Genomic DNA, 24,593 nt, shown 5'->3' on the forward strand with positions numbered 1-24,593 from the left:
CTGGTGGACAAGTTGTGACCTGCACATTCACCACGCTATGAGATAATAAGGGAATGTTACGAAACTGAGCCGTTTTCGAGGTCAATACAGGGTAAATACAGAGACTGCTTGCTGAAAAACTGTCCCTGAACGCAACACTCATCAGCAGTTTTGCATGAATTTCCCTCTAAAACAACTCTGTCTTGTAACGTTGTGTTATTATCTCATAGTGTGGTGAATGTGCAGGTCACAACTTGTCCACCAGAGCGTTGTGGAGTTGTTGGATTGTGTATTTGATGAGTTTTAATGAGGGAAACCAAGAAATCCCATGAGGCTCCGTAGCGTAGCTCTGAGCAGCTCACGGCTCTGCTCCGCCGATCTAAAAATAGCTTGCATCGACAATTAAAGGTAACGAACCTACTGCTATGACTATAGGGATTATGGCAATGGGCCAATTTGCCAAAATGTTGAACTATCCCTTTAAAACGCTGTAAATACGACGCCTCGTTTTTTTTTTAAACTTGTTTTTTTTTTTTATAGATGTATCACTTTTATATTTAGTATGAAAACTGGTCAATATTTGACTCTCTCTTCTTCAGACGCTGTATTTTTTTGTCACTTTTTTCTAAAAACCGTTTTCTGATGGATGAACGATGATGTCACAGGTTCGCGGTGCTTCACTGGGTCCTAAAGAGTCTGTTTCTGGTTCCTCTGTGTTAATAAATCTCACCGAGTTCTGACGGAGCCGCAGGGGCGTGGTCTCTTTGTTTGTTCATGTTTGTCTCATTATTATAAAATCCCTCTGACGAACCAAAAGTACAAAACTAGAAGAAAGTAGATAAATATTAAAGGGATAGTTCACCCAAAATTCAAATTTCACTCATTATCTCCTCACCCTCATGTGGACTAAGGGCTGGGAGAAGTTTCAGAGTCCTCCGTGCCTTCTCTGAGTTACAGCGGGGCTCCGTGCAGCACTGCATGTCCATATGACGGTTGAGAACGGAGCTCACTTTTCTTCGTCCAAAAAGACACACCAAAAAAAACATCCAAATACCTCCATGCTGCTCGTCTGTAATGTCCCTCTTGTATTGAAGCCCCAACATGAGAAATTGTTCCCAAAATGTTTTTATAAGTCTTTATTTTAAGCTTGTTTGTAGCGGAAGCTCCCAATGTTGCTCTGCCAGAATCTCGTGCGATTTGCGGAGCCGTGAACTGGGTGTCAGTGCAAATCGTGCGAGATTTGGACGGACCAGGAAGAGCAGTGCTGGGAGCTTCCGCTACAAACAAGCTTAAAATATAGACTTATTTAATTTTTTTCGGAACAATTTATCATGTTGGGGCTTCAATACAAGAGGGACATTACAGACGAGCAGCATGGAGGTATTTGGATGTTTTTTGGTGTGTCTTTTTGGGCGAAGAAAAGTGAGCACCGTTCTCAACCGTCATATGGACATGCAGTGCTGCACGGAGCCCCGCTGTCACTCAGAGAAGCCACGGAGGACTCTGAAACTTCTCCCAGCCCTTAGTCCACATGAGGGTGAGGAGATAATGAGAATGAAATTTGAATTTTGGGTGAACTATCCCTTTAACTATTATTTTATCTACTAAATATTTTAGTAGTTGTAGATATTTTACTAGAATAAATATTAATCTACTGAATAAAAATGTTATTTATTTACCAGAATGAACGGCTTTAGATTGAAACAAAGTTCAATAATAAAGCATAAGAGGTGATAATTAATGTTAATAAAGCATCTTCATCATACTTCACATGAAGTTCACGAGCTATTCTACTTTACATCAGCGCTCATGAACTGACTCTGGATCAAAACTGCTGCATGAACATGGTGCTGATTGAGTTCATTAAACTTTAACTGCTGTTTAAAGTCATAAATTAATCTATTAAATCCACTGCAGAACTTCACTTCAAGCTCTATCAAGAGTCACCAGGATATCCCATGATGCACCGCCACAGACCGGTTTAATGTGCAGAATTTCCACCGTAAAAACATAACTTAACTTGACTTGACCCAGTTTAACGAGAGTTTAAAGTTTCCCATAATAAAAAACAACAACTGAGAAACTAAAACAATAAAAAATCCACAATCAAGCAGAAAATCAGGAAGTATAAAACACCTCTGTGGTTTTTTATTATCACAGCTTCACTTCCTGTTACTGAACCTGCAGCTCATTCAGTTCTCGTTCCTCTGAACTTTCCACAGTTTTTAATGTCACATAAAGTTCCTCTTGTTGAAGTTCAAAGCTGCTGAATAAATCATGTTTTATACTTAATAACATCTCATTAATATTTTTTTTATCTAAGCCATAAATGATCTCAAAACCTTCTCTGAAACAAGCCAATAAATCATAATTGCACAGATAACTGAACAGCGACGCGGCGACGCTGCGATGACGTCCAATCAGCTGTTGCCTCACCTGCAGACATACCTGAGGGAAAACACGTGCAGCCGTTTCCCGGCACAGCGAGGGAAGGAAAAGGCCGGATTATGCAACTCTACATGACAGCAGCTCATGTGACTCATCCACAGCCTGAGAGGAAGTTCCATATACGGTCGTACAGCTGCAGGTGTAGGTGATGAGGGGGCGTGGCCCTCAGTTTTACAGCTGCTGCAGAATGAAAGAAAGAAAGAAAGAAAAGTGGATGTGGATCCAGAGGCAGTCAGAGCAGCAGAGATGCCACACACAGAGCAGAACCGAGCGCTGGTCGTGTCCGTCGCAGAGTTCGATCCCGGGGTCGAGCTGGGCCGCAGGCCGGGGGCCAAGAAGGACGCCAAGAGGCTCCACCGCACGCTCAGCAAACTGGGCTTCAAGGTGTTTGTCCACAATGACCTGAGCGGCCAGGAGATCGAGCAGCTGTTCAAGAAAGGTAACACAACACAACACAACACACACAAACACAGATGTTTCAGGACTTTGTGTGTTTCTGCAGCAGCAGCTTCTTTTCTAGTTTGAGGTTCAAAAAGTCAAAGTCAAAATCATTTATTAGTCTCCCGTGGGAGAAATTTCTCTGGGACAGAGAGCAGTGCTGCTTCACAACAAGACAAAAACCGTACAAAAGAAGAGCAGCAGGAAAGTACTAAAAACATACAGTAAAATCATTCAAGTGCAATATGCCTCAGAGAGTAGGCCTACTAGTGGCAGATGTATGGACACGCAAACATTCATATCATATCATCACACAAGCTGCTCATTCATAAATTTAATGGACAGAGGAATGAAGGAGTTTTTGAGGCGATTGTGCCTGCACAGGGGGACTCGGTATCTTCTACCTGAATTTAAGAGCTCATATTCAGGGAGAAGTGCGTGCGTAGGATCTGCTAGAATAGAGTCCAACCTAATGGTGGCCTGTGGGACAGGGGAACCCAAGATTTTGCTAGCCGTCTTAACCAGATTAAGTATTTGAGATTTGGCTTTTACTGTGAGATTACCGAACCAGGATGTAATGCCGTATCTCAGGATGGACTCACTGGCAGCGCAATAGAAGATGTTCATGATGTTAGAGCTGTGTAGTCGCCTGAGAAAGTGGAGGCTTTCAAACGTTCTGATCCTTTTGAGTTCTGGACGATTCACTGATTCACTGTTTAAATGCCTTATAGATGTTGCAGCTCCTCAATGTGACACGTTCTTAAGGAACCAAAGTGTTTCAGTGACGAGTTGTTGCACCAAAGAACCTTCTTAAAGGGACAACGAGGAGTTTTGGAAAGCAAAGTGTTTTCATACTACATTTCCCATGAGCCTCCGCACGCACTGTGAAATTCTTGGACCGATGCAAAACGGACGTCTTGCCAAGAATGTTTTCATTCATCAAGAATGAAAGTCGGAGGTTGGAAGACGATCAGATACCGTCGTAGTTCCGATCATAAACGGTGATTCGGCGGCGTTATTCTCATGAGTCGCCGGGCAGCGTCCACGAAACCGAAAGTAAGGAAAAGCGGCTCGCCCAGCAAAATAACGATTGAAACAAAACAATATATTTATCGAAAATGGGCCCATTAACAAGTGTGGGTAACGTAGATTCATCCACATTAACGTGAGACTTTTTTATAACCGAATACAAACTCCTTGTTGTCCCTTTAAGGAGTTCTAGAAGCTCCTGAGGAACAACTACAACCTCGACAAACCCCCAAACCTTTTAAAGAACCTCTATGACCTTCTCACCGAACGGTAAAACTACACTTAGAACCTTTTTAATGAACATTAGAACCAGAAACCTTTCTTCTTTCGGTTCTCTGATGATCGTCCCGTGAGTCAGAGGTCACATGGTGCAGGATGTTGTTCCCATCATGCACCAGGATGTTGGACTCTTATGAAACCTCCCAGATATCAAACAACCTGAGGGTTTTACAGCTTCTTATCACTAATAGGAGATAAAACCGTCTCCGCTGATAAACTGATGTTCAAGTTGTGTTCACGTAACACACTGTGTGTGTCTGTGTGTGTGTGTGTGTGTGTGTGTGTGTGTGTGTGTGTGTGTGTGTGTGTGTGTGTGTGTGTGTGTGTGTGTGTGTGTGTGTGTGTGTGTGTGTGTGTGTGTGTGTGTGTGTGTGTGTGTGTGTGTGTGTGTGTGTGTGTGTGTGTGTGTGTGTGTGTGTGTGTGTGTGTGTGTGTGTGTGTGTGTGTGTGTGTGTGTGTGTGTGTGTGTGTGTGTGTGTGTGTGTGTGTGTGTGTGTGTGTGTGTGTTTACACCCTGCTGAGTAAACACACTCCTGACTGATGAACACCGTGTACTCAAACGCCTCGTCATGTCACCCTGTCATTACAGGTCTGTCTGCACGCTGACTAATAGATACTGACAGAAGTGTGTAATTTACTGAAGACGTGTGTGTCTTGTTGTGTCGTGTGTGTCGTGTGTGTGTGTGTGTGTGTGTTTCTTGTTGTGTGTGTGTGTAGAGAGCAGCCGGCCGGTGAAGGACTGTTTCCTGGCCGTCCTGTCGTCTCACGGCGAGGACGGCTGCGTGTTCGGAGCCGACGGGGAACCGGTCCAACTGTCCCGACTCTTCGGCTTCTTCGACAGCGACTGCATGGAGGGGAAGTCTAAAGTGTTCCTGGTGCAGGTGAACACAACACAACACAACACACAACACACACACACACACACACACACATAAACACATCATCATCAGACTGTTGTTTTCCTCTGGACGTGTCTGACTTGAACTTCCTGTCGTCCCTCAGGCCTGTCGGGGACACGGTCTGGACGCAGGAGTGGAGGTGGATTCGGCCGAGGACGAGTTCAGTCAGTCCAGCTTCTTCCAGCATCGCTCCGTTCCCATAGATACGGCCGTGATGTACGCCACAGCACCAGGTGCACCCCTAACAAAACCAGTGAACAAACCCTAGAACAACCCAAGTCTTGTTCCGTTGACCTTTAAACACCATTAACGATCCAGAGAACCTCCTTATTAATGACAAAAATCTTGTAAATGACCTTCAGAACCTTTTCAATAAACCACCAAAACTTCCTTAAACAGTTTTTACCTTCTAAACAACATTATGTCAAATTGGCCCATTGCCATAATCCCTATAGTCATAGCAGTAGGTTCGTTACCTTTAATTGTCGGTGCAAGCTATTTTTAGAACGGCGGAGCAGAGCCGTGAGCTGCTCAGAGCTACGCTACGGAGGCTCATTATGGGATTTCTTGGTTTCCCTCATCAAACTCATCAAACACACAATCCAACAACTCCACAACGCTCTGGTGGACAAGTTGTGAGCTGCACATTCACCACGCTATGAGATAATAACACAACGTTACCACACAGAGTTGTTTTAGAGGGAAATTCATGCAAAACCGCTGATGCGCACATACACACACACACACCTGAGTCTGCACCGGTCTGATGGCCGCCTTGAAATATAAAACTGATCAACATCAACACACTTTGTTCACAGGTCACAGTATCAGTGTGTGTCTGCTCCGTAAAAACATAAAAACATAAAACAACATGAAGGAGAGCAACATTAAAAACGTTTTATAAGAGAAGCTTCAGCTAAGATTTAAAAAAAAAAACTGTTCACATGATCCGACAATTCATCAAAAAACTATTTAGCTGTTCTTCTTGTTCTTGTTGTGACCTGAACAAAACCAGTTGCTCAGAGGGAAACAAATGAAATCCAACATGTTTCTCTTCACTCTTGTTTCAGTTTCATTACAACGAAACCAAAGTGATTATTGAGTCAAATCACTGATCAGTCATCAGTGATTCAGATAATCAGTTGATCATTAATTGCTTATCAAGTGGAACGAGAACAAGCACAACATGAGTCAGTGATTTCCTACTGGACTGAAACACCTCACCCTGAACCTTGGTTTACTGCTGCTATTGTATGTCATTTAATTGATTCATCTATAAACTGCAGGAAATTAAAATCAATGAGATTCAAAATGTGATTTAATGAAAAATAACATATTAATAAAACATGGATCCATGTTTGAAGCCAGTTGTGAATATAGAAAAACAATAATAGAAAGAGTTTCAATATCCATGCAAAACCAGACTGAAGTTATTTATTTTATTCATAATGATAGAAACAAGAATTATATTTAATATTACAAAAGCAAACTAGAAAATTTCCTCTGGGAAATTTTGATAGGACCACGGGGGGCTACTGCCGGGCATACCATCTCTGTGAACATGGGAATCAAACCCACGATCTTAAGGTCAAGTTACCTGTGTGTGTTTGTGTGTGTGGGAGAGAAGTGTGCGCATGTGTATGTTACCAGTGTGTTTTGGTGTGTGTGTGTGTGTGTGTGTTACTGTAATCACATGAAGCTAGCTGTATGTGTTGGTGTGTGTGGATCCAGGATTGTTTATGAAGTTAAAGGGACAACGAGGAGTTTCTATTCGGTTATAAAAAAGTCTCACGTAGGGGTGCACCGAAAGGCATTTTTTGGGCCGAAGCCGAATACCGAATAAAATCAAAACGCTTGGCCGAATAACCGAATAATACCGAATACTGAAAGTGGTTATAAAGTTTTTAAATAAAATATTTTTTTAAACTTAATTTTCAAAGAAAGTAAATGTTTATTGACTATTCTGACAGTTTTTGAATATTCCAGTTGCCGTTGCTCATCAAAAAAGCACAAGAAGTTAAATAAAGTTTTTCATTTATATCGGCCCATTGTGAGTGCTGAAAGATCTATGCAAGTACATTCCAAAAAAACCCAAGTGTCTTTTCAAACAGTGGTTCCTAACCTTTCTTGGTCAGATTTTTTTTAATTCATCAATTAGGCTGCTAGACATTTCAGGCGACCTCATTTGAATTTCAGGCGACCCCACGTGGGGTCCCGACCCCAAGGTTGGGAAACACTGTTTTAAAAGCTGTCGGCCACGGACGGAGTTGGCGACATGCTGGGACGAGGAGCTTTCGTTTTAACTGCTGCAGCCGTCTCTCCCTTTCGTAGCCTACTCAGCATGTTGTTGTTTGGTTTTTAAATGATTCCTACAGGAACGCGGTCCCCTCACTCAGCCCTGTCAGTGGCCGTGTCTCCGCTGCAGACAGGACGCACCGGCACCGGGCTCTTGGAGCGACGTGCAACGGTGCGCGCGGTCGCTGTGCAGCTCCCCCCCCACTGCTCTTGTTGCTGTTGTTTTTCCAGCAGTAGGAGTCACCTACTAATAAAGCTCCATGAAGTTTAAGCTGCCGTTTCCATCGTCGCGCGATCGCGTATTTATCAGACTTTTTTTTTTTTTTTTTTTTTTTTTTTATTCGGCCTTGCTTTGCGCTCATTCCACCGAAGGCCGAATGTTGCTTTTTTTGCAATTTTCGGCCGAATATATTCGGTTACCGAATAATCGGTGCACCCCTAGTCTCACGTTAATGTGGATGAATCTCCGCTACCCACACTTGTTAATGGGCCCATTTTCGATAAATATATCGTTCTGTCTCTATCGTTATTTTGTTATTATTAGTGGTGGCGGAAGTGCTGGGCGAGCCGACCAGCGTTTCCTTCGTTGCGAATCATGAGAATAACGCAGCCGCATCGCCGTTTATGGTCGGAACTACGGTGGTATGTGAACCTCTTTGAACCTCTGACTTTAATTATTGATGAATGAAAACATGAGTCCGTCTTGCACCCGGTCAAAGAAATGTACGGTGCGCGCGGAGGCTCATAAATGTAGTGTGAAAACGCTTCGCTTTTCCAAAACTCCTCGTTGTCCCTTTAACGAGCTCTGGCCTGAGGCTCAGAGGTTACCACGGCAACTTGAGGTGGTTGCCAATGACAATAGGGGCCCCCCAGGCTGAGACAGACAGAAACGTTGAGAAAAAGAGTGATTTTCTGCCTCTGCACCGGTCTCACATTTAGGCTTACGGTGACAAAACGGTAACTCCTATCGGAAAAAACCACAAATCAACGTTGCTCTAAGGACTTCCTGAAAAATGTGGTACGATTTGGTGTTTCTACAGTAAATATTTTGGAGACACTGGCAATTTTAAAACATCGGTCTGTTCTGCTTCTCTCAGAAAATCTTTGTATTGGAGTCAATGAGGAGCAGAGACAGACGTGGCCGCACTTAGAGGCTCAGAGTTTAAATTCTGTAAGTCTCTCTGATATTTTGAGCAGATGATATGAGAGATAACAAGATTGTCTACAAATTTGGAAAAAATTATGTGTGTAGAGTGTAAATTGTGGCCGGGCCGAGTGTGGAAAGAGAAAAAATTTGGAATTTTCCTGGGCTCTCTCCCACTCTAACCGATGATGTCACGCACTCTGACACGAACATTCCGTGCAATACACACCCATTATAATCTCATAATTTCTCCAAAAATGATCATGGTCATTGATCAGGGATTGATCAAAAACTATATGACCTATCAAAACGTGGAATAATACGCCAATACACAAGACTTGTGTCTACTGTTTAAAGTTTAAACGAAGTCTCTAGGTGAAAGTATGCCTGAGCAGTAGACGTTTGTTAAACTCCAATGATTGGTCTTTTTCGCTCTTTTTGTCTCCCCGTCCCATTGACTTCAAAAATGGGATTTTAAACTGTTGAGAAAAGTAATAGCACACCGATCCCGATCGAACTGCACGTTTTGATATATAATTTGTCCTGTAGGACAAACATATTAATAGAAAAAACTGATAAAAGTTTAGTGATTAACCTTCCTGCTTCCTGTCTCCCCAGGCTACGGTGCGTTCATGCACCCTCTGGGCTCCGTCTTCCTGCAGACCTTCTGCTTGCTGCTGGAGGAGGAGGACGGGAACCGGAACTTGGAGCTGACGCGGCTCATGACGCGTCTGTCCCACCGCGTGGCCTTCACCTTCCAGGCCAAAGGCCGCGTCCTGGGCGGGAAGAAGGAGATGCCGTGTCTGCTGACGCGTCTGACCAGGGAGGTGTTCCCGTTCGCCGAGCCGGGGAAAGAGGGCGGAGCCTCGGGGCTTTCTGCCACCTCGTTGGTCGGCTCTGGGATGGCGAGGACACGGACGCCGTCCATCAGTTAAAGGCCAGACACAACGTCAGCGACTGAAACTATCTCCATCTGCAGGAATGTAGACGACCGCCGCGCCTCTCTGACCTCACGCACCATCATCATCATCCACAGAGAAATATTTACATAGCTTGTACATATATTTAATTAATGTATAATTAAATGACTTTACCTGTGTGTTTACTTTGTAATAAACAAAAACATGACTCAGCCTGATGATGTCACTTGGTCTTTTCACAACTCATCATGGAAAAATACCTGCAGATCAACAGGTGTTGACTCTAGGAACAAACCAAGCAGAGCATTTTTCTTTTTCTTTTTTTAATGTTTATTTATCCAGATAAAATATTTAAGAACAAAATCTCATTCGCAAACATGACCTACGATAAAAAATTACACAATAAACATCAACAACAAACAATGTAGCCTACACATGTCAAAGGACAAGCATAGGCAATGTAAGTGAGAGTATGAAGCGCAGGTGGGAATGCATGTATGTGTAGGATTAGATTAATAAGAGCAACAGTCAACAATGTTTGATTTTACACTTGGAAATGGTAAATTCAGAGACTGCTTGATGAAAAACTGTCCCTGAAGGCAACGCGCATCAGCGGTTTTGCATGAATTTCCCTCTAAAACAACTCTGTCTGGTAACGTTGTGTTATTATCTCATAGTGTGGTGAATGTGCAGGTCACAACTTGTCCACCAGAGCGTTGTGGAGTTGTTGGATTGTGTATTTGATGAGTTTGATGAGGGAAACCAAAGAAATCCCATAATGAGCCTCCGTAGCGTAGCTCTGAGCAGCTCACGGCTCTGCTCCGCCGTTCTAAAAATAGCTTGCACCGACAATTAAAAGGTAACAAACCTACTGCTATGACTATAGGGATTATGGCAATGGGCCAATTTGCCCAAATGTTGAACTATCCCTTTAACTCACAGCTGTGTGTGTATGTGTGTGTGTGAAGAGGTATGTCTGGGCTACAGAACATGAATCAATGATTCACCACCAGTCGAATAAAAGTGAAAGTAGATCAGGCTGCTGCACCTTTTTATACACAACACAACAGATACCTGAACCTCTGCCAGAACAAACACACAACTTCCCAGTAATAAAACACATAATTGTCTCATGATGAACATGACAGCTGTCTGCCAGGAAGTCAGATGATGACACAGTCTGTGACCTGTAGGTTTCCACCGGCTGTAAAGAGCTGTGATAATGACTGGTTGTGCTAATACCACAGACTGTATAGAGGTAATACAGACTATAATAAACAGGCTACTATCTTTGGTTTTCATTAATGCCTAAAGGTTAGCAGCTAAAACCAGCTTTATAATGTCCAAAAATAAGAATTTTAGCAGCTAATAATTGTTTTACTGCATTAGTGAGACTCATGCTAATTGTTTCCCATGTGCAATGATAAAACTCTTTAGGATCAGAATCAGAAAAGTTTTTATTGCCAAGAGCAGTAAAGGTCACTTTACAGCAGCACAAGGAACTTCACATGGTGTCAGGTTCAGACACCAAAGGTACAAAAAATAGTAAAAAGTAGCGATAAAAATACTAAAACAAAATAAAATAAGATGAAATGGAATAATTTGATAATAATATTTTTTTATTTTTTATTTTACTTTATTAATAATTATATACATAACAAAAACTGTCAAGGCAGGGGAAGAGAGAAAATAAATAAAGGTATGAATATACAAAGAGAGAGAAAAAAAATACACATATACTATAGACAATTCAGGATTTATATACAATAGAATAGAATAAAGTAAAGATATAATACAGAAAAGTTATTGTGCAAATTGTTGTAATTGTGCAGAGTGACTGTTCATAGGTTCATTAGGTTGTTTGACATTGTGACATTGGAAGCTAAAATGAGATCACTAACGTCTGAAATATAACAGCTTTTATTCTCCAACAGTTGGGGATGATGACTCATTAATATTAACGCCACTGCTTCACTGAACTTCATTTTATTTTTTATTAATCAAGAACAAAGTTAGCAGCCAGCGGTGTTGACCCTGTAATGAATAATGTTGGGATTGTAATGTCCAGATAGTTAATTTTTTTATTTTTTATTTTGCCTTTATTTAACCAGGTCGGTCCCATTGAGACACAATGGCCTCTTTTTCAAGGGAAGCCTGGCCAAGACAGCAGCAAAAAAGTTACTACACTTACATGACACAGAAATCACACAACACACAGATAAATAGGCTACAATACAAGATAAAAGCAACAGGACTAAAAGTTCGGATTCACATTAAAACAAGAACAAGTGCGGTATGAAGCTGCTCCAATTTCTCTCACACGAGTTTTCAAAGATCCAAGGTTGATCAGCTCCTTTAGCTGTAGGGTTTTCTGCAGTGCATTCCAAGCAGCAGGTGCAGCATACTTAAAGCAGTGCTTACCAAGTTCAGTGTTGGGACCATTGCTCTTTATTATTTATTTCAATGATTTTGTTAATTCTTCTAGTTTGTTGCATAAAGTCATTTTCGCTGACGATACTAGTATCTTCATGTCCCACAACAACCCATATGAGCTTCAAGACCTACTCAATATAGAGCTGCATAAAGTGGTGACTTGGCTTAAATGCAACAAATTATCCCTTAATATCAACAAGACAAATTTTATATTATTTCATTCAAATAAAAAACCTGTGAACAACTTTACTCTCAAGATTGATGGAAGGGAGCTGGAAAGAGTGAAATCCACAAGATTCCTTGGGGTCCTCCTGGATGAAGCACTCAACTTCACATGTCATATCGAACATCTTCTCGTAAAGTTGTCCAAATATGTTGGCTTATTTTTCAAACTCCGTTATGTTCTTCCTTTATCTGCTTTACTTATTCTATATAAATCCTTGTTTGAGCCCCATTTACTTTACTGCAATGTATTATGGTGTAACACTTTTCCCACCCATTTTAGGAAATTAGAAAATTTACAAAAGAAAATTATACGTGCCATATCTCGCTCTGACTTCAACACTCCCACACGTCCACTCTTCCATAGTCTTAATCTCTTGAGGCTTACAGATTTCAACATCCATCAGAACGCAACAATGATTTACCAAGTTGTACATAACCTGAATCCTAAACTGTCTATGCTCATTCCAGTCAGCAGCCCTTTGCATGGCTATCATACCAGAAATTTACACCTCATTTATGGAAAAAAGAGACGTTTAAAACGCACTAGCCTATGTATCACCACCAGGGGGCCGCTGATCTGGAACGGGCTGGACGAGAGTCTGAAAACAGCCAATTCTATCACAGTCTTCAAGAAAAGGTTAAAGGTGCAACTTCTGAACTCATATTTACCATCGTAATCTGGGTATGTCTGTTTTATGTCTTTGTCTATTGTGAGTTACTGATCTGTCTTGTGTTTGTATGATATGCATTGTTTGGTATTATGTATTGTCTCATTGTCTCTGTCATTTCTGTGATGTATGTTTTGTCTTGTTTTCTATCATGATTGTATGAATATGTAATACGTTAGTATTACGTTTGAGGCTCCCGCCATAAGCTTTAAATAGCTTCTTGGGAGACCTGGCGCTCCACACATCTGCTTCTGTTCTTTTCTGCGCTGTCTACTAATGTCATGTGTGTTGTGCGAAATAAATAAAAAAATAAATACTGTTAACTTTGGGCACGTTTAGTAAATAAAACTCATTTGAACGTAGGCGGTAATTGCTTTGAGATTTGGAGAGGTAGTTACATAAATAGAGGGGGAGCAGACCCAAAATGACTTGATAAATAAAAATATGCCAATGTATAAGGCGGCGTGCTGCCAGAGATGGCCACTCAACTGGGGCATATAAAGTGCAGTGGTGAGTGAGGGCTTTACATCCAGTGACAAACCTTAAGGCACCATGATACACGGTGTCCAGAGAGCGCAGACAATTTGCAGGGGCATACATATACAAGAGGTCGCCATAATCAAGTACAGGGAGGAAAGTGGCAGCAACCAACTTTTTCCTGGTAGAAAAAGAAAAACAAGATCTGTGACGGAAAAAGATGCTAAACTGTCATATGACTTGACTGCATCTGAAATTTCCATAAAAAAACCAGCCTGTCAAGTTTCACAGGCTGCAGCTCAGATCACAGTAACTTTCCACTTTCAGTCCCTCTGAGCCTGTCACATCAAATCACATCAAATCACATCACATCACATCAAATCAAATCAAATCAAACCTCAGCGCCGACTGAGCCCGTGAGTTTCTGTTGATCACATTAAATGACACACAAACTATAATTACAGGATTTCCACCTACAGATCTGTCGGGACCTGAAGTTTAAACTCGAGCTGAGACTGAAACTTGTTTGTATCAGAAGTGGAAAATTAAATGATAGGCTACTTTACTGCTGCAGGTAACACAGAGTTGAACCTGTTTGTTTTATCTTCCTTATTGTTTTATGACCTGATATATTATATAATGTGTCAGCGTTATCATTTATTTGTAAAGGTCACTTGTGCTTTTGCTACTTTCACTTGTGTTTTTGAATCTTGTCATGAAATGATATGTCGATATTTATAAAGACAGATATTTACACATCTTGACTATATTTCCTGTTTCCACTGAAATAAATGTGATTTTATTGTATTTTATTGTCGATTACAGTTGAAAGCCAGACACAAATGTATGTATGGGAATGAAAGGGTTACAGTTCAAAGCAGAGTGATGCCAGGAGATTGAACAGGTGATCTAGTATCATAATATGCAGGAGAAGAAACCAAATAGAGCAATAAAGTAGGCCAACACAAACAAAGTCATTTCAAAAACATGGAAACAAAGAACACAACTCCAGAGTCTTTATGGTTTTCTTGTTTTTAGATCTCCAGATTAATTGTGTTGATGTATTGTTTGATTTCCTTTTCGAAACAGCAAAAACATGGTGTTGGATCAGTGAATTAATGGTTATGAGCTTTGTCTAAAAATACATTATATTATTATTATTATTATTATTATATGACATTGATGTAATAAGAGGGATGGGACTGAAAACAAACCAAACAATACATTTTAATAACCCAGAACAAAGTTTTTTTTCAACGTGTTGACACAGAAAAGTAGCCAAAAAGTCTGTAGAGGTTGCTGATGTCTTTTTCTGATGCATTTTTTCTTTTCTGATGCATTTTTCTTTTTTTCTGAAGCTTTTTCTTTTTTTAATCTTTTTTTCTAATGCATTTTTCTTTTTCTGTCTTTTTTTTAATGGATTTTTGTCTTTTTTTCCCGATTCACTTTTTTTTCTTTTTTATTATGCATTTAGCTTTTTTTATATTTTTATATATTTTTTCTTTTCTTTTCTTTTCTTTTTTTGGTGCATTTTTTTTCTTTCTTTATTTCAGAGGCTTTTTTTCCATGGATGTATTATGTTTTTTTCCCTGGTGGATTTTTCTCTCTCGCCGCCAGGTGGCGCTCGTGTGACGTCACGTATCAAACTGCCTGCGTGTTGCTACGTCATCTTAACGCGACTGCAGCTGTTCCTGAGAGGAAAGTGTGATGAGTGAGTGGATAAATAATGAGGAGGGAACTCGTTCACTGAGACTCTGAGACACTTTTGTCGGTGTTTTTAAAGCCCCGGGGTCGAGACACTCTCCCGGTTTGAGCCGGTTTGACCCGGTGTGTGTGTGTGTGTGTGTTAACGGCAGAACCGGAGCCGCGTGCGCAACAAACCGGAGAGACGCCGGTTACCGGACCGGTTCCTGCACGTGGTGTTTTTTTAAATTATTATTACAGAGTTGTTGTTTTTAAGAAGAACGAGCTCCGGTAGATAAACACAGCGACCATGTCCCGACACGGGAGGAAGAACGGGATACCGGACAGGTGAGTGACCGGGAGGAGGAGGAGGCGTTCACGGAGATCATGTGAAACAGAGATGTTATGTTTGGTTTCGATTTTATTACAAAACCACTTTAAATCCAGACAAACAGTCATTTATTGTTGTGTCAGGTCAGTGAAGTAGTCACTGAACCTGTGGAGGAAGTTGTTGACACGTGAACACATCATCTAGCCTACTGCTTTATTCAAATGTAACTTTATTCAGCCTTAACCAGAAAACATTGACACGTATGGTCAGAAAACCCTCAAAGGCCTCACTACTATCCACACACACACACACACACACACACACACACACACACACACACACACACACACACACACACACACACACACACACACACACACACACACACACACACTGGTGATAACTGGGGTCAGACTGATCTGAGGACACTCTGACATCTGGACCAAACAGGGATCGAACCAGCGATCGAAGCAGCTCCACCTCCTCTTGAGCTACAACCAAGCACAGTTAAAAGTGTGTGTAATATCTTCTTCTGGAAGTCGTTTCCTGTGCAACAACGACTTCCTCTGTGTGTGTGTGTGTGTGTGTGTGTGTGTATGGCAAGCCATTTTAACATTTAAAAGCCAGAGTGGATATGTTGTAGATATCTGTAGCCTAATTCAGTTTTGCCTCTTGTCAAAAAGAACATTTCAGTTATCCACAACTACGTTCTTCCCAGGACAAATTACGTCACGTTTGCCATTCATGTGTATGGGGTTTGTCATTACAGATATCTACAGTTCAGTTGCAGATATCCGCTATGTGAATTACAGATATCTGTAACTGAATTACGACTAGTACTAATTCCAGTTTGAGATATCTACAATTTGATTCTGACTAGTCATAATTCCAGTTACAGATATCTTTAATTCACCTCAATTAAATATATACATGTCCCTTTTCAGATATCTGTAATTAAGTTTTTGACTAGTCAAAATGACGTTGAAGATATCTCAAACTGGAATTAGTACTAGTCGTAATTCAGTTACAGATATATAGATATATATTTTTTAAAACTTCGCGAGACAGAAATTGCATACATACGTACATCAGTATATACTACATCCATGGGAACAGAAAGAGAGACAATAACGCGAACAAAAAAACACAACAAAAAACAAAAGACAGCCAGAGGCCTTTACAAGTAACTTACAGAAGATTTCTCCATAATAGAGTACGTTTTGGCGGCTTTCTTATTTGTTATGTCCTTGATTGTGGCAGCGTAACAGTGCAGTTCATGTTTAAAGGTGTACAGAAAAGAAAATTGAATTTAAGCCCACTCTGGGTCATAAAATTAATGTAATAACTCATCTTTCAGACGATGTAGCCCAAACTTTGTGCAAAATTTTATTATTTTTGAGTAAATCCGGGATGAAAGTGTGGTATTTTTTTTTCGCATTGGATAATGCAGGCGCACGGGTTATACGTCAGCCTGTACACGATTCACCAGCCACTGATATTGGATCGGTCATCCGTCATTCAAACGTCTGAGACAACACACACACACGGAGCTCGGTCTCGCCCCAAGCTTTGAATATCCCGCCCGCTCGATAACGACCAATCAAATTCGTTTTCCTCACTCGGGTAAACTCGTGTTGCAGCTTGTGACAATTCGGTGCGACAAACAGCCATTTCTGTACACCTTTAAAGGGTACAATGTTCGGTTTGGATTTGGCCCATTTGACTTCCTGTTATGTGTGTGTGTGAGGGATGATGTCGTAGATGATGATGATGATGTCACTGATGACATCACGTGTCCTCTGACAGGTGGTTGGACTACCAGGCCGTGGGGCGGAGACTCCACGGGACTCGCTTCATCGCCTTCAAAGTTCCTCTGAACCAGGTCAGGAGCTGCATGAACACTTCCTGTGTGTGTGTGTGTGTGTGTGTGTGTGTGTGTGTGTGTGTGTGTGTGTGTGTGTGTGTGTGTGTGTGTGTGTGTGTGTGTGTGTGTGTGTGTGTGTGTGTGTGTGTGTGTGTGTGAGTGTGAGTGTGAGAGAGTGTGAGTGAGTGTGAGTGAGTGTGTGACCGCTCACCTGTGTGTGTGTGTGTGTGTGTGTGTGTGTGTGTGTGTGTGTGCAGCACCTGAACCGGCAGCTGCAGCAGGCGGAGGAGGTGTTCGGGCCGTGGGAGCTGCTGGAGGCCGTGAGAGCAGAGCAGCAGGAGCTGGGACAGATCATCGACCTGACCTACACCACACGATACTACAGCCTGCAGGTCTCTTCTCCTCCTCCTTCCCTCCTTCTTTACACAATCCTTCCCCCAATTCCAATCCGCCCCCTAAAGACTCAGGCCCTGAACCCTCACTGACTAAAGTGACGTCAGCTGTAAGTGACAGAGTGTGAGAGTCTGTGAGGGTCCAGATGCTGTAAACATGAATGGAGCAGCACTTACACACTCTCACGACATGTTACCTTGACAACAACATGTTGTTGACTCCGGTCTTGGACCGATAATTTACCGTACTTTCAACACGCACAAGGTGTGTGAGGGGGACGGACTCAAAACAAAATGTTCCCGGATCAGATCTGATCAAATCATCATCAATAATCACAAACTGCACGTTAATACTGACAGTAAACTTCTTCTTTTTTTTTTTTTTTCTTTCTTTCTTTTTTTGGTTGTTGCTCTTGTCCATTAACAATAAAGAGAGCGGCGGAGCTCTCTCTGTCCACGTGTGTTAATTTACTTTTTTTTTTTAACACTTGCGTTCCGACGGCATCCCATGTGTTTGACTTCACAACGCTATGAACTGTGGGTAATTCCCCTACCCAAAGTCAGCATCGGTGCTGACTTACGGTAAGGGGGGGGGGGGCAGTAAGGGCTCATTCACTGACTCACTGACTTGATGATCTGACAGTGGAACAGCCCTCACACACTCACGGACTTCCCGTGAACGCGCCTCTAAGTCAGTGAGTCCGTGAGGGGTCGGATTGGAATTGGGCCCTTATTCCCTTCCTTCTTCCTTTCTCCCCTTCGCCCTTACTTACTTACTCCTTCCTCTTTTGATCCAATTGACCCGATCTGTTCCCTCCCTCCATCTTTCTTTCCTTCCTTTTCCCTTCCTTCTTTCCACAATCCTTATTCCCTTCCTTCCTTCCTTTCTCCCCTTTGTCCTTACCCACTCCTTCCTCTTTTGATCCAATCCAATTCTTTCCCTTCTTCCTTCCTTGAACGAATCTGTTCCCTCCCTCCATCTTTCTTTCCTTCCCTTTTCCCTCACTCCCTTTCTTCCTTCCTTCCCTCCGTCCTTACTTCTTCCTTCCTTTTTGACCCAATTAACCCCTTTCTGTTCCCTCTCTCCTTCTATCTTACCTTCCTTTTTCCCTTCCTTCTTTCCTTCCTTCTTTCCCTTCGTGCTTCCTTCCTTCTTGACCCAGGAGGACAACAGGAAGGTTAAATCTGGAGCTAATCTGAGTGTTGTTGTTGTTGTTGTTGTTGTTGTTGTTGTTGTTGATGATGCCGTTGCCGTGGTGCAGGACCTCCCAGACTCTCTGATGTTTGTGAAGATCTTCACGGCGGGTCAGCAGGTTCCCTCTGACGACGCCATCCTCAGCTTCAAACGAGCCGTTCGCCGCTTCCTACGGGACAACGCCGACAACGGTGAGAAACCAAACCAAACACACGTTGCCTAGCAACCACCCGACAACACACGCACACCTTTCATCAGTGTGAATCCTCACACTCCAGCTGTGTTGAAACATGCCCCCCCGTCACAGACACAGTGCACCAACTATAGTGTGTGTTCGCCATTCTGTAGTGTTGTTTGAATTCTTCGTGGTTAAAGGGATAGTTCAACGTTTTGTCAAATTGGCCCATTGCCATAATCCCTATAGTCATAGCAGTAGGTTTGTTACCTTTAATTGTCGATGCAAGCTATTTTTAGAACGGCGGAGCAGAGCCGTGAGCTGCTCAGAGCTACGCTACGGAGGCTCATTATGGGATTTCTTGGTTTCCCTCATCAAACTCATCAAATACACAATCCAACAACTCCACAACGCTCTGGTGGACAAGTTGTGACCTGCACATTCACCACGCTATGAGATAATAACACAACGTTACCACACAGAGTTGTTTTAGAGGGAAATACATTCAAAACCGATGATGGCGCGCACACACACACACACACACACTCACACACACACACACCAAAGCCTGCACTCACTGGTCTGACGGCCGCCTGGAAATATAAAACTGATCAACAACAGCAACTCACTTTGTTCACAGGTCACAGTATCAGAGTGTGTCTGCTCCATAAAAACATAAAACAACATGAAGGAGAGCAACATTAAAACGTTTTTATAAGAGAAGCTTCAGCTAAGAGAAAAAAAAAAGTGTTCACATGATCCGACAATTCACCAATAAACTATTTAGCTGTTCTTCTTGTTCTTGTTGTGACCAGAACAAAACCAGTTGCTCAGAAGGAAACTGGATGAAATCCAACATGTTTCATGTTTCTCTTCACTCTTGTTTCAGTTTAATTAGAACGAAACCAAAGTGATTATTGGGTCAAATCACTGATCAATCATCAGTGATTCAGATAATCAGTTGATCATTAATTGCTTATCAAGTGGAACGAGAACAAGCACAACATGAGTCAGTGATTTCCTACTGGACTCAAACACATCACCGTGAACCTTGGTTTACTGCTGCTATTAAATCTACGTCATTTAATTGATTCATCAATAAACTGATGCGCGTTGCCTTCAGGGACAGTTTTTCATCAAGCAGTCTCTGTATTTCCCTCTAAAACAACTCTGTATCGTAAGGTTTGATGAGGGAAACCAAGAAATCCCATGAGCCTCCTATAGCGTAGCTCTGAGCAGCTCACGGCTCTGCTCCGCCGTTCTAAAAACAGCTTGCACCGACAATTAAAGGTAACGAACCTACTGCTATGACTATAGGGATGATGGCAATGGGCCAATTTGACAACATGTTGAACTATCCCTATCTGTAACTATGAGGACACACACCTGTAGCTGACAAAACCAAACTTCCACACCATTTAATTGATTTTTCAACCATTTATTGAGGGAGAAATCCAACCACCACTTCCTGTTGAGTGATGTCACTGTGATGTCACTGTGATGTCACTGTGATGTCATCAGCTTTGTTGTGTTTTCCCTCAGACAAGCTGATCGGAGTTCACTGCACCCACGGCCTGAACCGCACCGGCTACCTGGTCTGCAGGTGAGTGACCAGAGGAGGAGAGGGGGGGGTCAGGGGGGTTAGGGGGCGTGGCCTGTTGCTAACGGCTGTCTGTGACCTGCAGGTACCTGATCGACGTGGATGGGATGGATCCTGAAGAGGCCGTGGAGCGTGAGTCCTCATGTTGCCCTGTTGTTGTTGTTGTTGCTGTTGTTGTTGTTGTTGTTGAAGTGGCGACAGGAAGTGACAACGTGTCTCTGTCCCTCAGTGTTCAACACGGCCCGAGGTCACCACATCGAGAGGGTCAACTACCTGGAAGACCTGAAGGAAGGACCCAAGAGGAGGTGACACACACACACACACACACACACACACACAACGATCTGAGTTGTAAGAAAAGTCACAGGAGGAAATAATATGGAGCTACATTTGTGTCTTTATTATTCAATCAAAAGAAAAGTTGATTTAAACAAAATAGATATTTTCAATCAAAACAAACTTCACTTAAATAAAAAAAACCTTTTCAATCAAAAAAAAAAAGGAAAGGATTTGAATGCAAAAAAATATTTGAGACCCGAAAAATTGCATTTGAACCCTTTTTTTCTTTGATTGAAAAGGTTTTTTGACAGTGAGTTGTTTGATCAACTTTTTTTGATTTAATAATAAAGACACAATTATCCTACCCATAATATAGTTTAAAGACCCCCTAAACCAACAATGCACTTTTTAAAAAAAATGCTTTTGGGCTCTGCTACAAGGCATTTCAGGAGCAAAATTGCTAATCAACGCCATAACTGAGCATTTTAGACTTGAAAATGCAGTTTCAATACCAGACTCTGAAAAAGCAGAGTGAAGCAATGACTGAGAATAGATTAAAAAGTAGAAGATGTGAGATTTTGTATGAATTTGTAAATAGGTTTAATGGTGTATAATGGTTGAGAAGAGCGTTCAGCATTCACAATAATTAATTATTTCAAATGATGACTGTGTCTGTCCGTCAGTAACGAGGGGATGGACGAGTGTGACCAGGACCTGGAGCCGAAGAGAGGCCTCGCTGCTCGGCGGCCATCTTTGAACAGCAACCGTGACATCACAGAGGAGAGACGAGGGCCGGGTAACGAGCCCTGGTTCCACAGGTGAGGAGGGGGCGGAGCTTATTCTGTTCACCTGATCTCAGCTGTTCATTCGCCTTGTACTTCCGGGTAGAAAACCAGCACATAATTTGAATGAGAACAGTAGTAACGAACGAGAGTTTAGCTATATATCATGTTTTTCACGCTCAATCACTGTTTAGACAAATCTGAAATGATTGAAGACACATTACTATTTCTGTGTGTGTTTTGTGTTGCTATGTGTTGTATTTATTCAGTTTGGGGGAATCACGATGTCTAGAAAGCATTAGTGGCTCAGCTGACAGGGACAGCTAACGGTAGCTAAGCTAACGGCGGTAGCTAAGCTAACAGCAGGACGTCAGCTGTTAAAACCCTCCCGTTGTGGGACACGACATGAAACTACTCCTGTTAGCTCAGTCATGTTGGAACTCAGATATCCGCTGGAGAAAATATTTTTTCATGGAGCGTTTATTGAGTCACTGAGTTATTAAAGTTAAACAGGTAGCTAACCGTTAGCCCGGCTAATCTATGATAACCATGACTAATTACAAAAACGTGCACACGTAAATAGTAATGTTTGTCCAATCATTGGTTTTATAAACTTTGCAAACATCAGATTAGTCTAAACGGCGATATAGTAATATGGAAAATGATATATATATATATATATATATATATATATATATATATATATATATATATATATATATATATATATATATATATATATATATATATATATATATATAGCGAAACTCTTGTCTGTCACTGTTGTTCTCATGCTGGTTTTCTACCCGGAAGTACCGTAGATGACCATTTAGTAGCCCGGGCGTTTAATATGCTAAATTGACTTGGACCCCAGGCGTTTATAAGAACTAGGCGCATATTTGCAACAGGCTACAATTTATTTTTGCAATGGCACCAGACCATCATGCAAAGAACAAGGAGCTCACCGTAGGACCACTGGAACAAAACAACTTTTTTCCCCGACGCATCTTTATTGACATCAGACAATAAATAAAAAGACAGTTTGTCTGTGTTACCGCGACACAGGGAGCTGATCAGAGCAGTGTTATGAATGATGACGGGGGGGTCGATCGCGGTAATTTCAACACTGTACATTAGCACATTTATCTACAGTATATCCCTATATCCCTCAGTCTAGCGCGCCTGTGTTTGTGTGTCTGTGTGTGTGTGTGTGTGTGTGCGCCTGCATGCGAGAGAGAGAGCGAGAGGAGGGGCTTACTGACAGAAGAGGTGAGAGCCGGTGAAGTGCTGTTAAAAAAAACTTTTGTTTTCTGTGCAAGACTATGGTAAACACTTAATCGCCCGGGCGTTTAATGGAACCGGCGTTTATTATGCCAAATGAGCTCGGACCCCGGCGGTTATTAGAGCACAGGCGCGTAATTGACCTATGGCTAAGCCACGCCCCCAAACACGATGAGCCAATCACAGTGCGCATTGCTAGCCCATACACTCGGACATTCTCTGCTTCCACGTCCATTGAAATGCATTGCAGTTAGTCAGTTTTCATTCGTTTTTATATGTTTTTTCTTGACATTTTAAGTTTAAAATGGTCAGACGGTGTGCATGGGGTACATGCAACTCTGACACTAGGTATCCTGAGAGGCCACGGGGGGATTTTTTTAACCCTTTCCCAAGCCACATCTCAACCGAGAGAAGTGTCTGCTCTGGATAAAGTTATGCAGTGGACCACAACACCAACTAAACGTGGATAAACTTAACAAGGATGTCTACATCTGTTCTAAGTTAAGTCAACAACGTATTTGAGGCAACATATTGTCAGAGATGTTTAGATGTTAGCCAGTATCACAACTAAGCATAAAGTCCGCTAGCTTAATGCTAACGTATAATGCAAAACTCCATAGACAGGCTAACAGAAGTTAGCCCATCGCTATCGGCGTTTCGTGGCAAACGGCAGCCATAGCAGTAAAGCTAAGTTAAGTTTTGGTGACTTCGAGATGATATTTAATTTTTCTGTCTCCAAAAATCATCAATTGCCTCCTGTGAAATGTCTCCTACTGTGACAGCTGCCATAGCAACTGTCACCGAATGTTGACTGTTTGTCCGAGTGAGTGGAGGGGGCGGGGCTTAGCCAGAGGATAATTGCACGCGGGCGACTATTTGGTCATCTACGGTAGTTGTAAACAACAAGGAGATTTTGTTCTATAAAAGTTTGTTGTGTTATTGATAAACCTTGTTGCCCCCCCTACCCCCCCACCACAGACCTCCCTACCCCCCTCGAGGGTTCAACCCCCACCATCACGACGGCCACCGCCACGACCACCGCCACGACCACGACCACCGCCACGACCACCGCCAGCCCTACTTCGCTCCGCCTCGTTTCCACCCGCAACACGAGGCCCCGCCCCACTCCGACCCGTACCGGTGGAGCGCCCCTCCCCCCCCCAACCGCCAGTGGGGGAGAGCCCCCCCCCACCCGCGGTACGGCCCTGGTCCCGGCCCACAGGACTGGAGAGACCCTGCCCCCCCTCCTCACCACCACCACCACCACCAGCACTACTCCTCCTCCTCCTCCTCCTCCTCGCCCGGCTGGACGGACCAATGGGGCGGCGGCGGCGGCGGCGGCGGCGGCGGCTACGACCAGGAGCAGTGGGCGGGGCCAAAGACGAGGCATCACCCGTACAGACACACACACTCACACACACACACACACAGAGCCAACGGGTACAACAACCACTGATGATGTCACACCGCAGCTCTGACGTCACAACGACCGACTCGTCCACTGGTGTTTTTGTCCCGGTGCAGGTGAACAGGTGGAAGGAGTCGGTTACCACGGTGACTTAAAGGGATAGTAAAAAAATTTTAAAGTGGGGTTGTATGATCTACAAATAGCCCCTAAGTACTTTAATTGCAGGAGAAGACTCTCTGCACTCCTCCCGTTAGCAACGCCAGCCCATAATAGCCCTGCCCAGAGATTTACAACATACAGTGTTGTGAACAGACCCAAAGAAACGGCCTATTTTCACGGCCTAAAAGAGGTTTTACCTGAAAAAAAATA

The 24,593-nt window shown here is 42.6% G+C and overlaps 2 protein-coding genes across 2 annotated transcripts; both read left to right on the top strand.

The window, feature by feature from the left end:
* Positions 1-2,673: 2,673 nt before the first annotated feature.
* On the top strand, positions 2,674-9,446 carry LOC310995034 (caspase-3-like; the record flags this gene model as incomplete). The annotated part of the gene is made up of 4 exons (XM_083983961.1): positions 2,674-2,866; positions 4,891-5,054; positions 5,176-5,305; positions 9,130-9,446. 4 exons carry the CDS (start codon positions 2,674-2,676, stop codon positions 9,444-9,446), a joined length of 804 nt encoding a protein of 267 aa, XP_083840087.1.
* A 5,491-nt stretch (positions 9,447-14,937) lies between these two features.
* Positions 14,938-24,435, top strand: LOC310994591 (uncharacterized protein). Its single transcript, XM_083983325.1, has 9 exons — positions 14,938-15,265; positions 17,055-17,130; positions 17,370-17,504; positions 18,767-18,890; positions 20,417-20,477; positions 20,560-20,606; positions 20,704-20,779; positions 21,437-21,571; positions 23,795-24,435. The coding sequence occupies exons 1-9, from the start codon at positions 15,228-15,230 to the stop codon at positions 24,270-24,272; spliced, it is 1,170 nt and encodes a 389-aa protein (XP_083839451.1). The 5' UTR covers positions 14,938-15,227; the 3' UTR covers positions 24,273-24,435.
* The last annotated feature ends 158 nt before the right edge of the window (positions 24,436-24,593 follow it).

The sequence above is a fragment of the Trachurus trachurus genome (genome assembly GCF_905171665.1).
Source record: "Trachurus trachurus genome assembly, chromosome: 12".
NCBI classification, from domain to species: domain Eukaryota; kingdom Metazoa; phylum Chordata; class Actinopteri; order Carangiformes; family Carangidae; genus Trachurus; species Trachurus trachurus.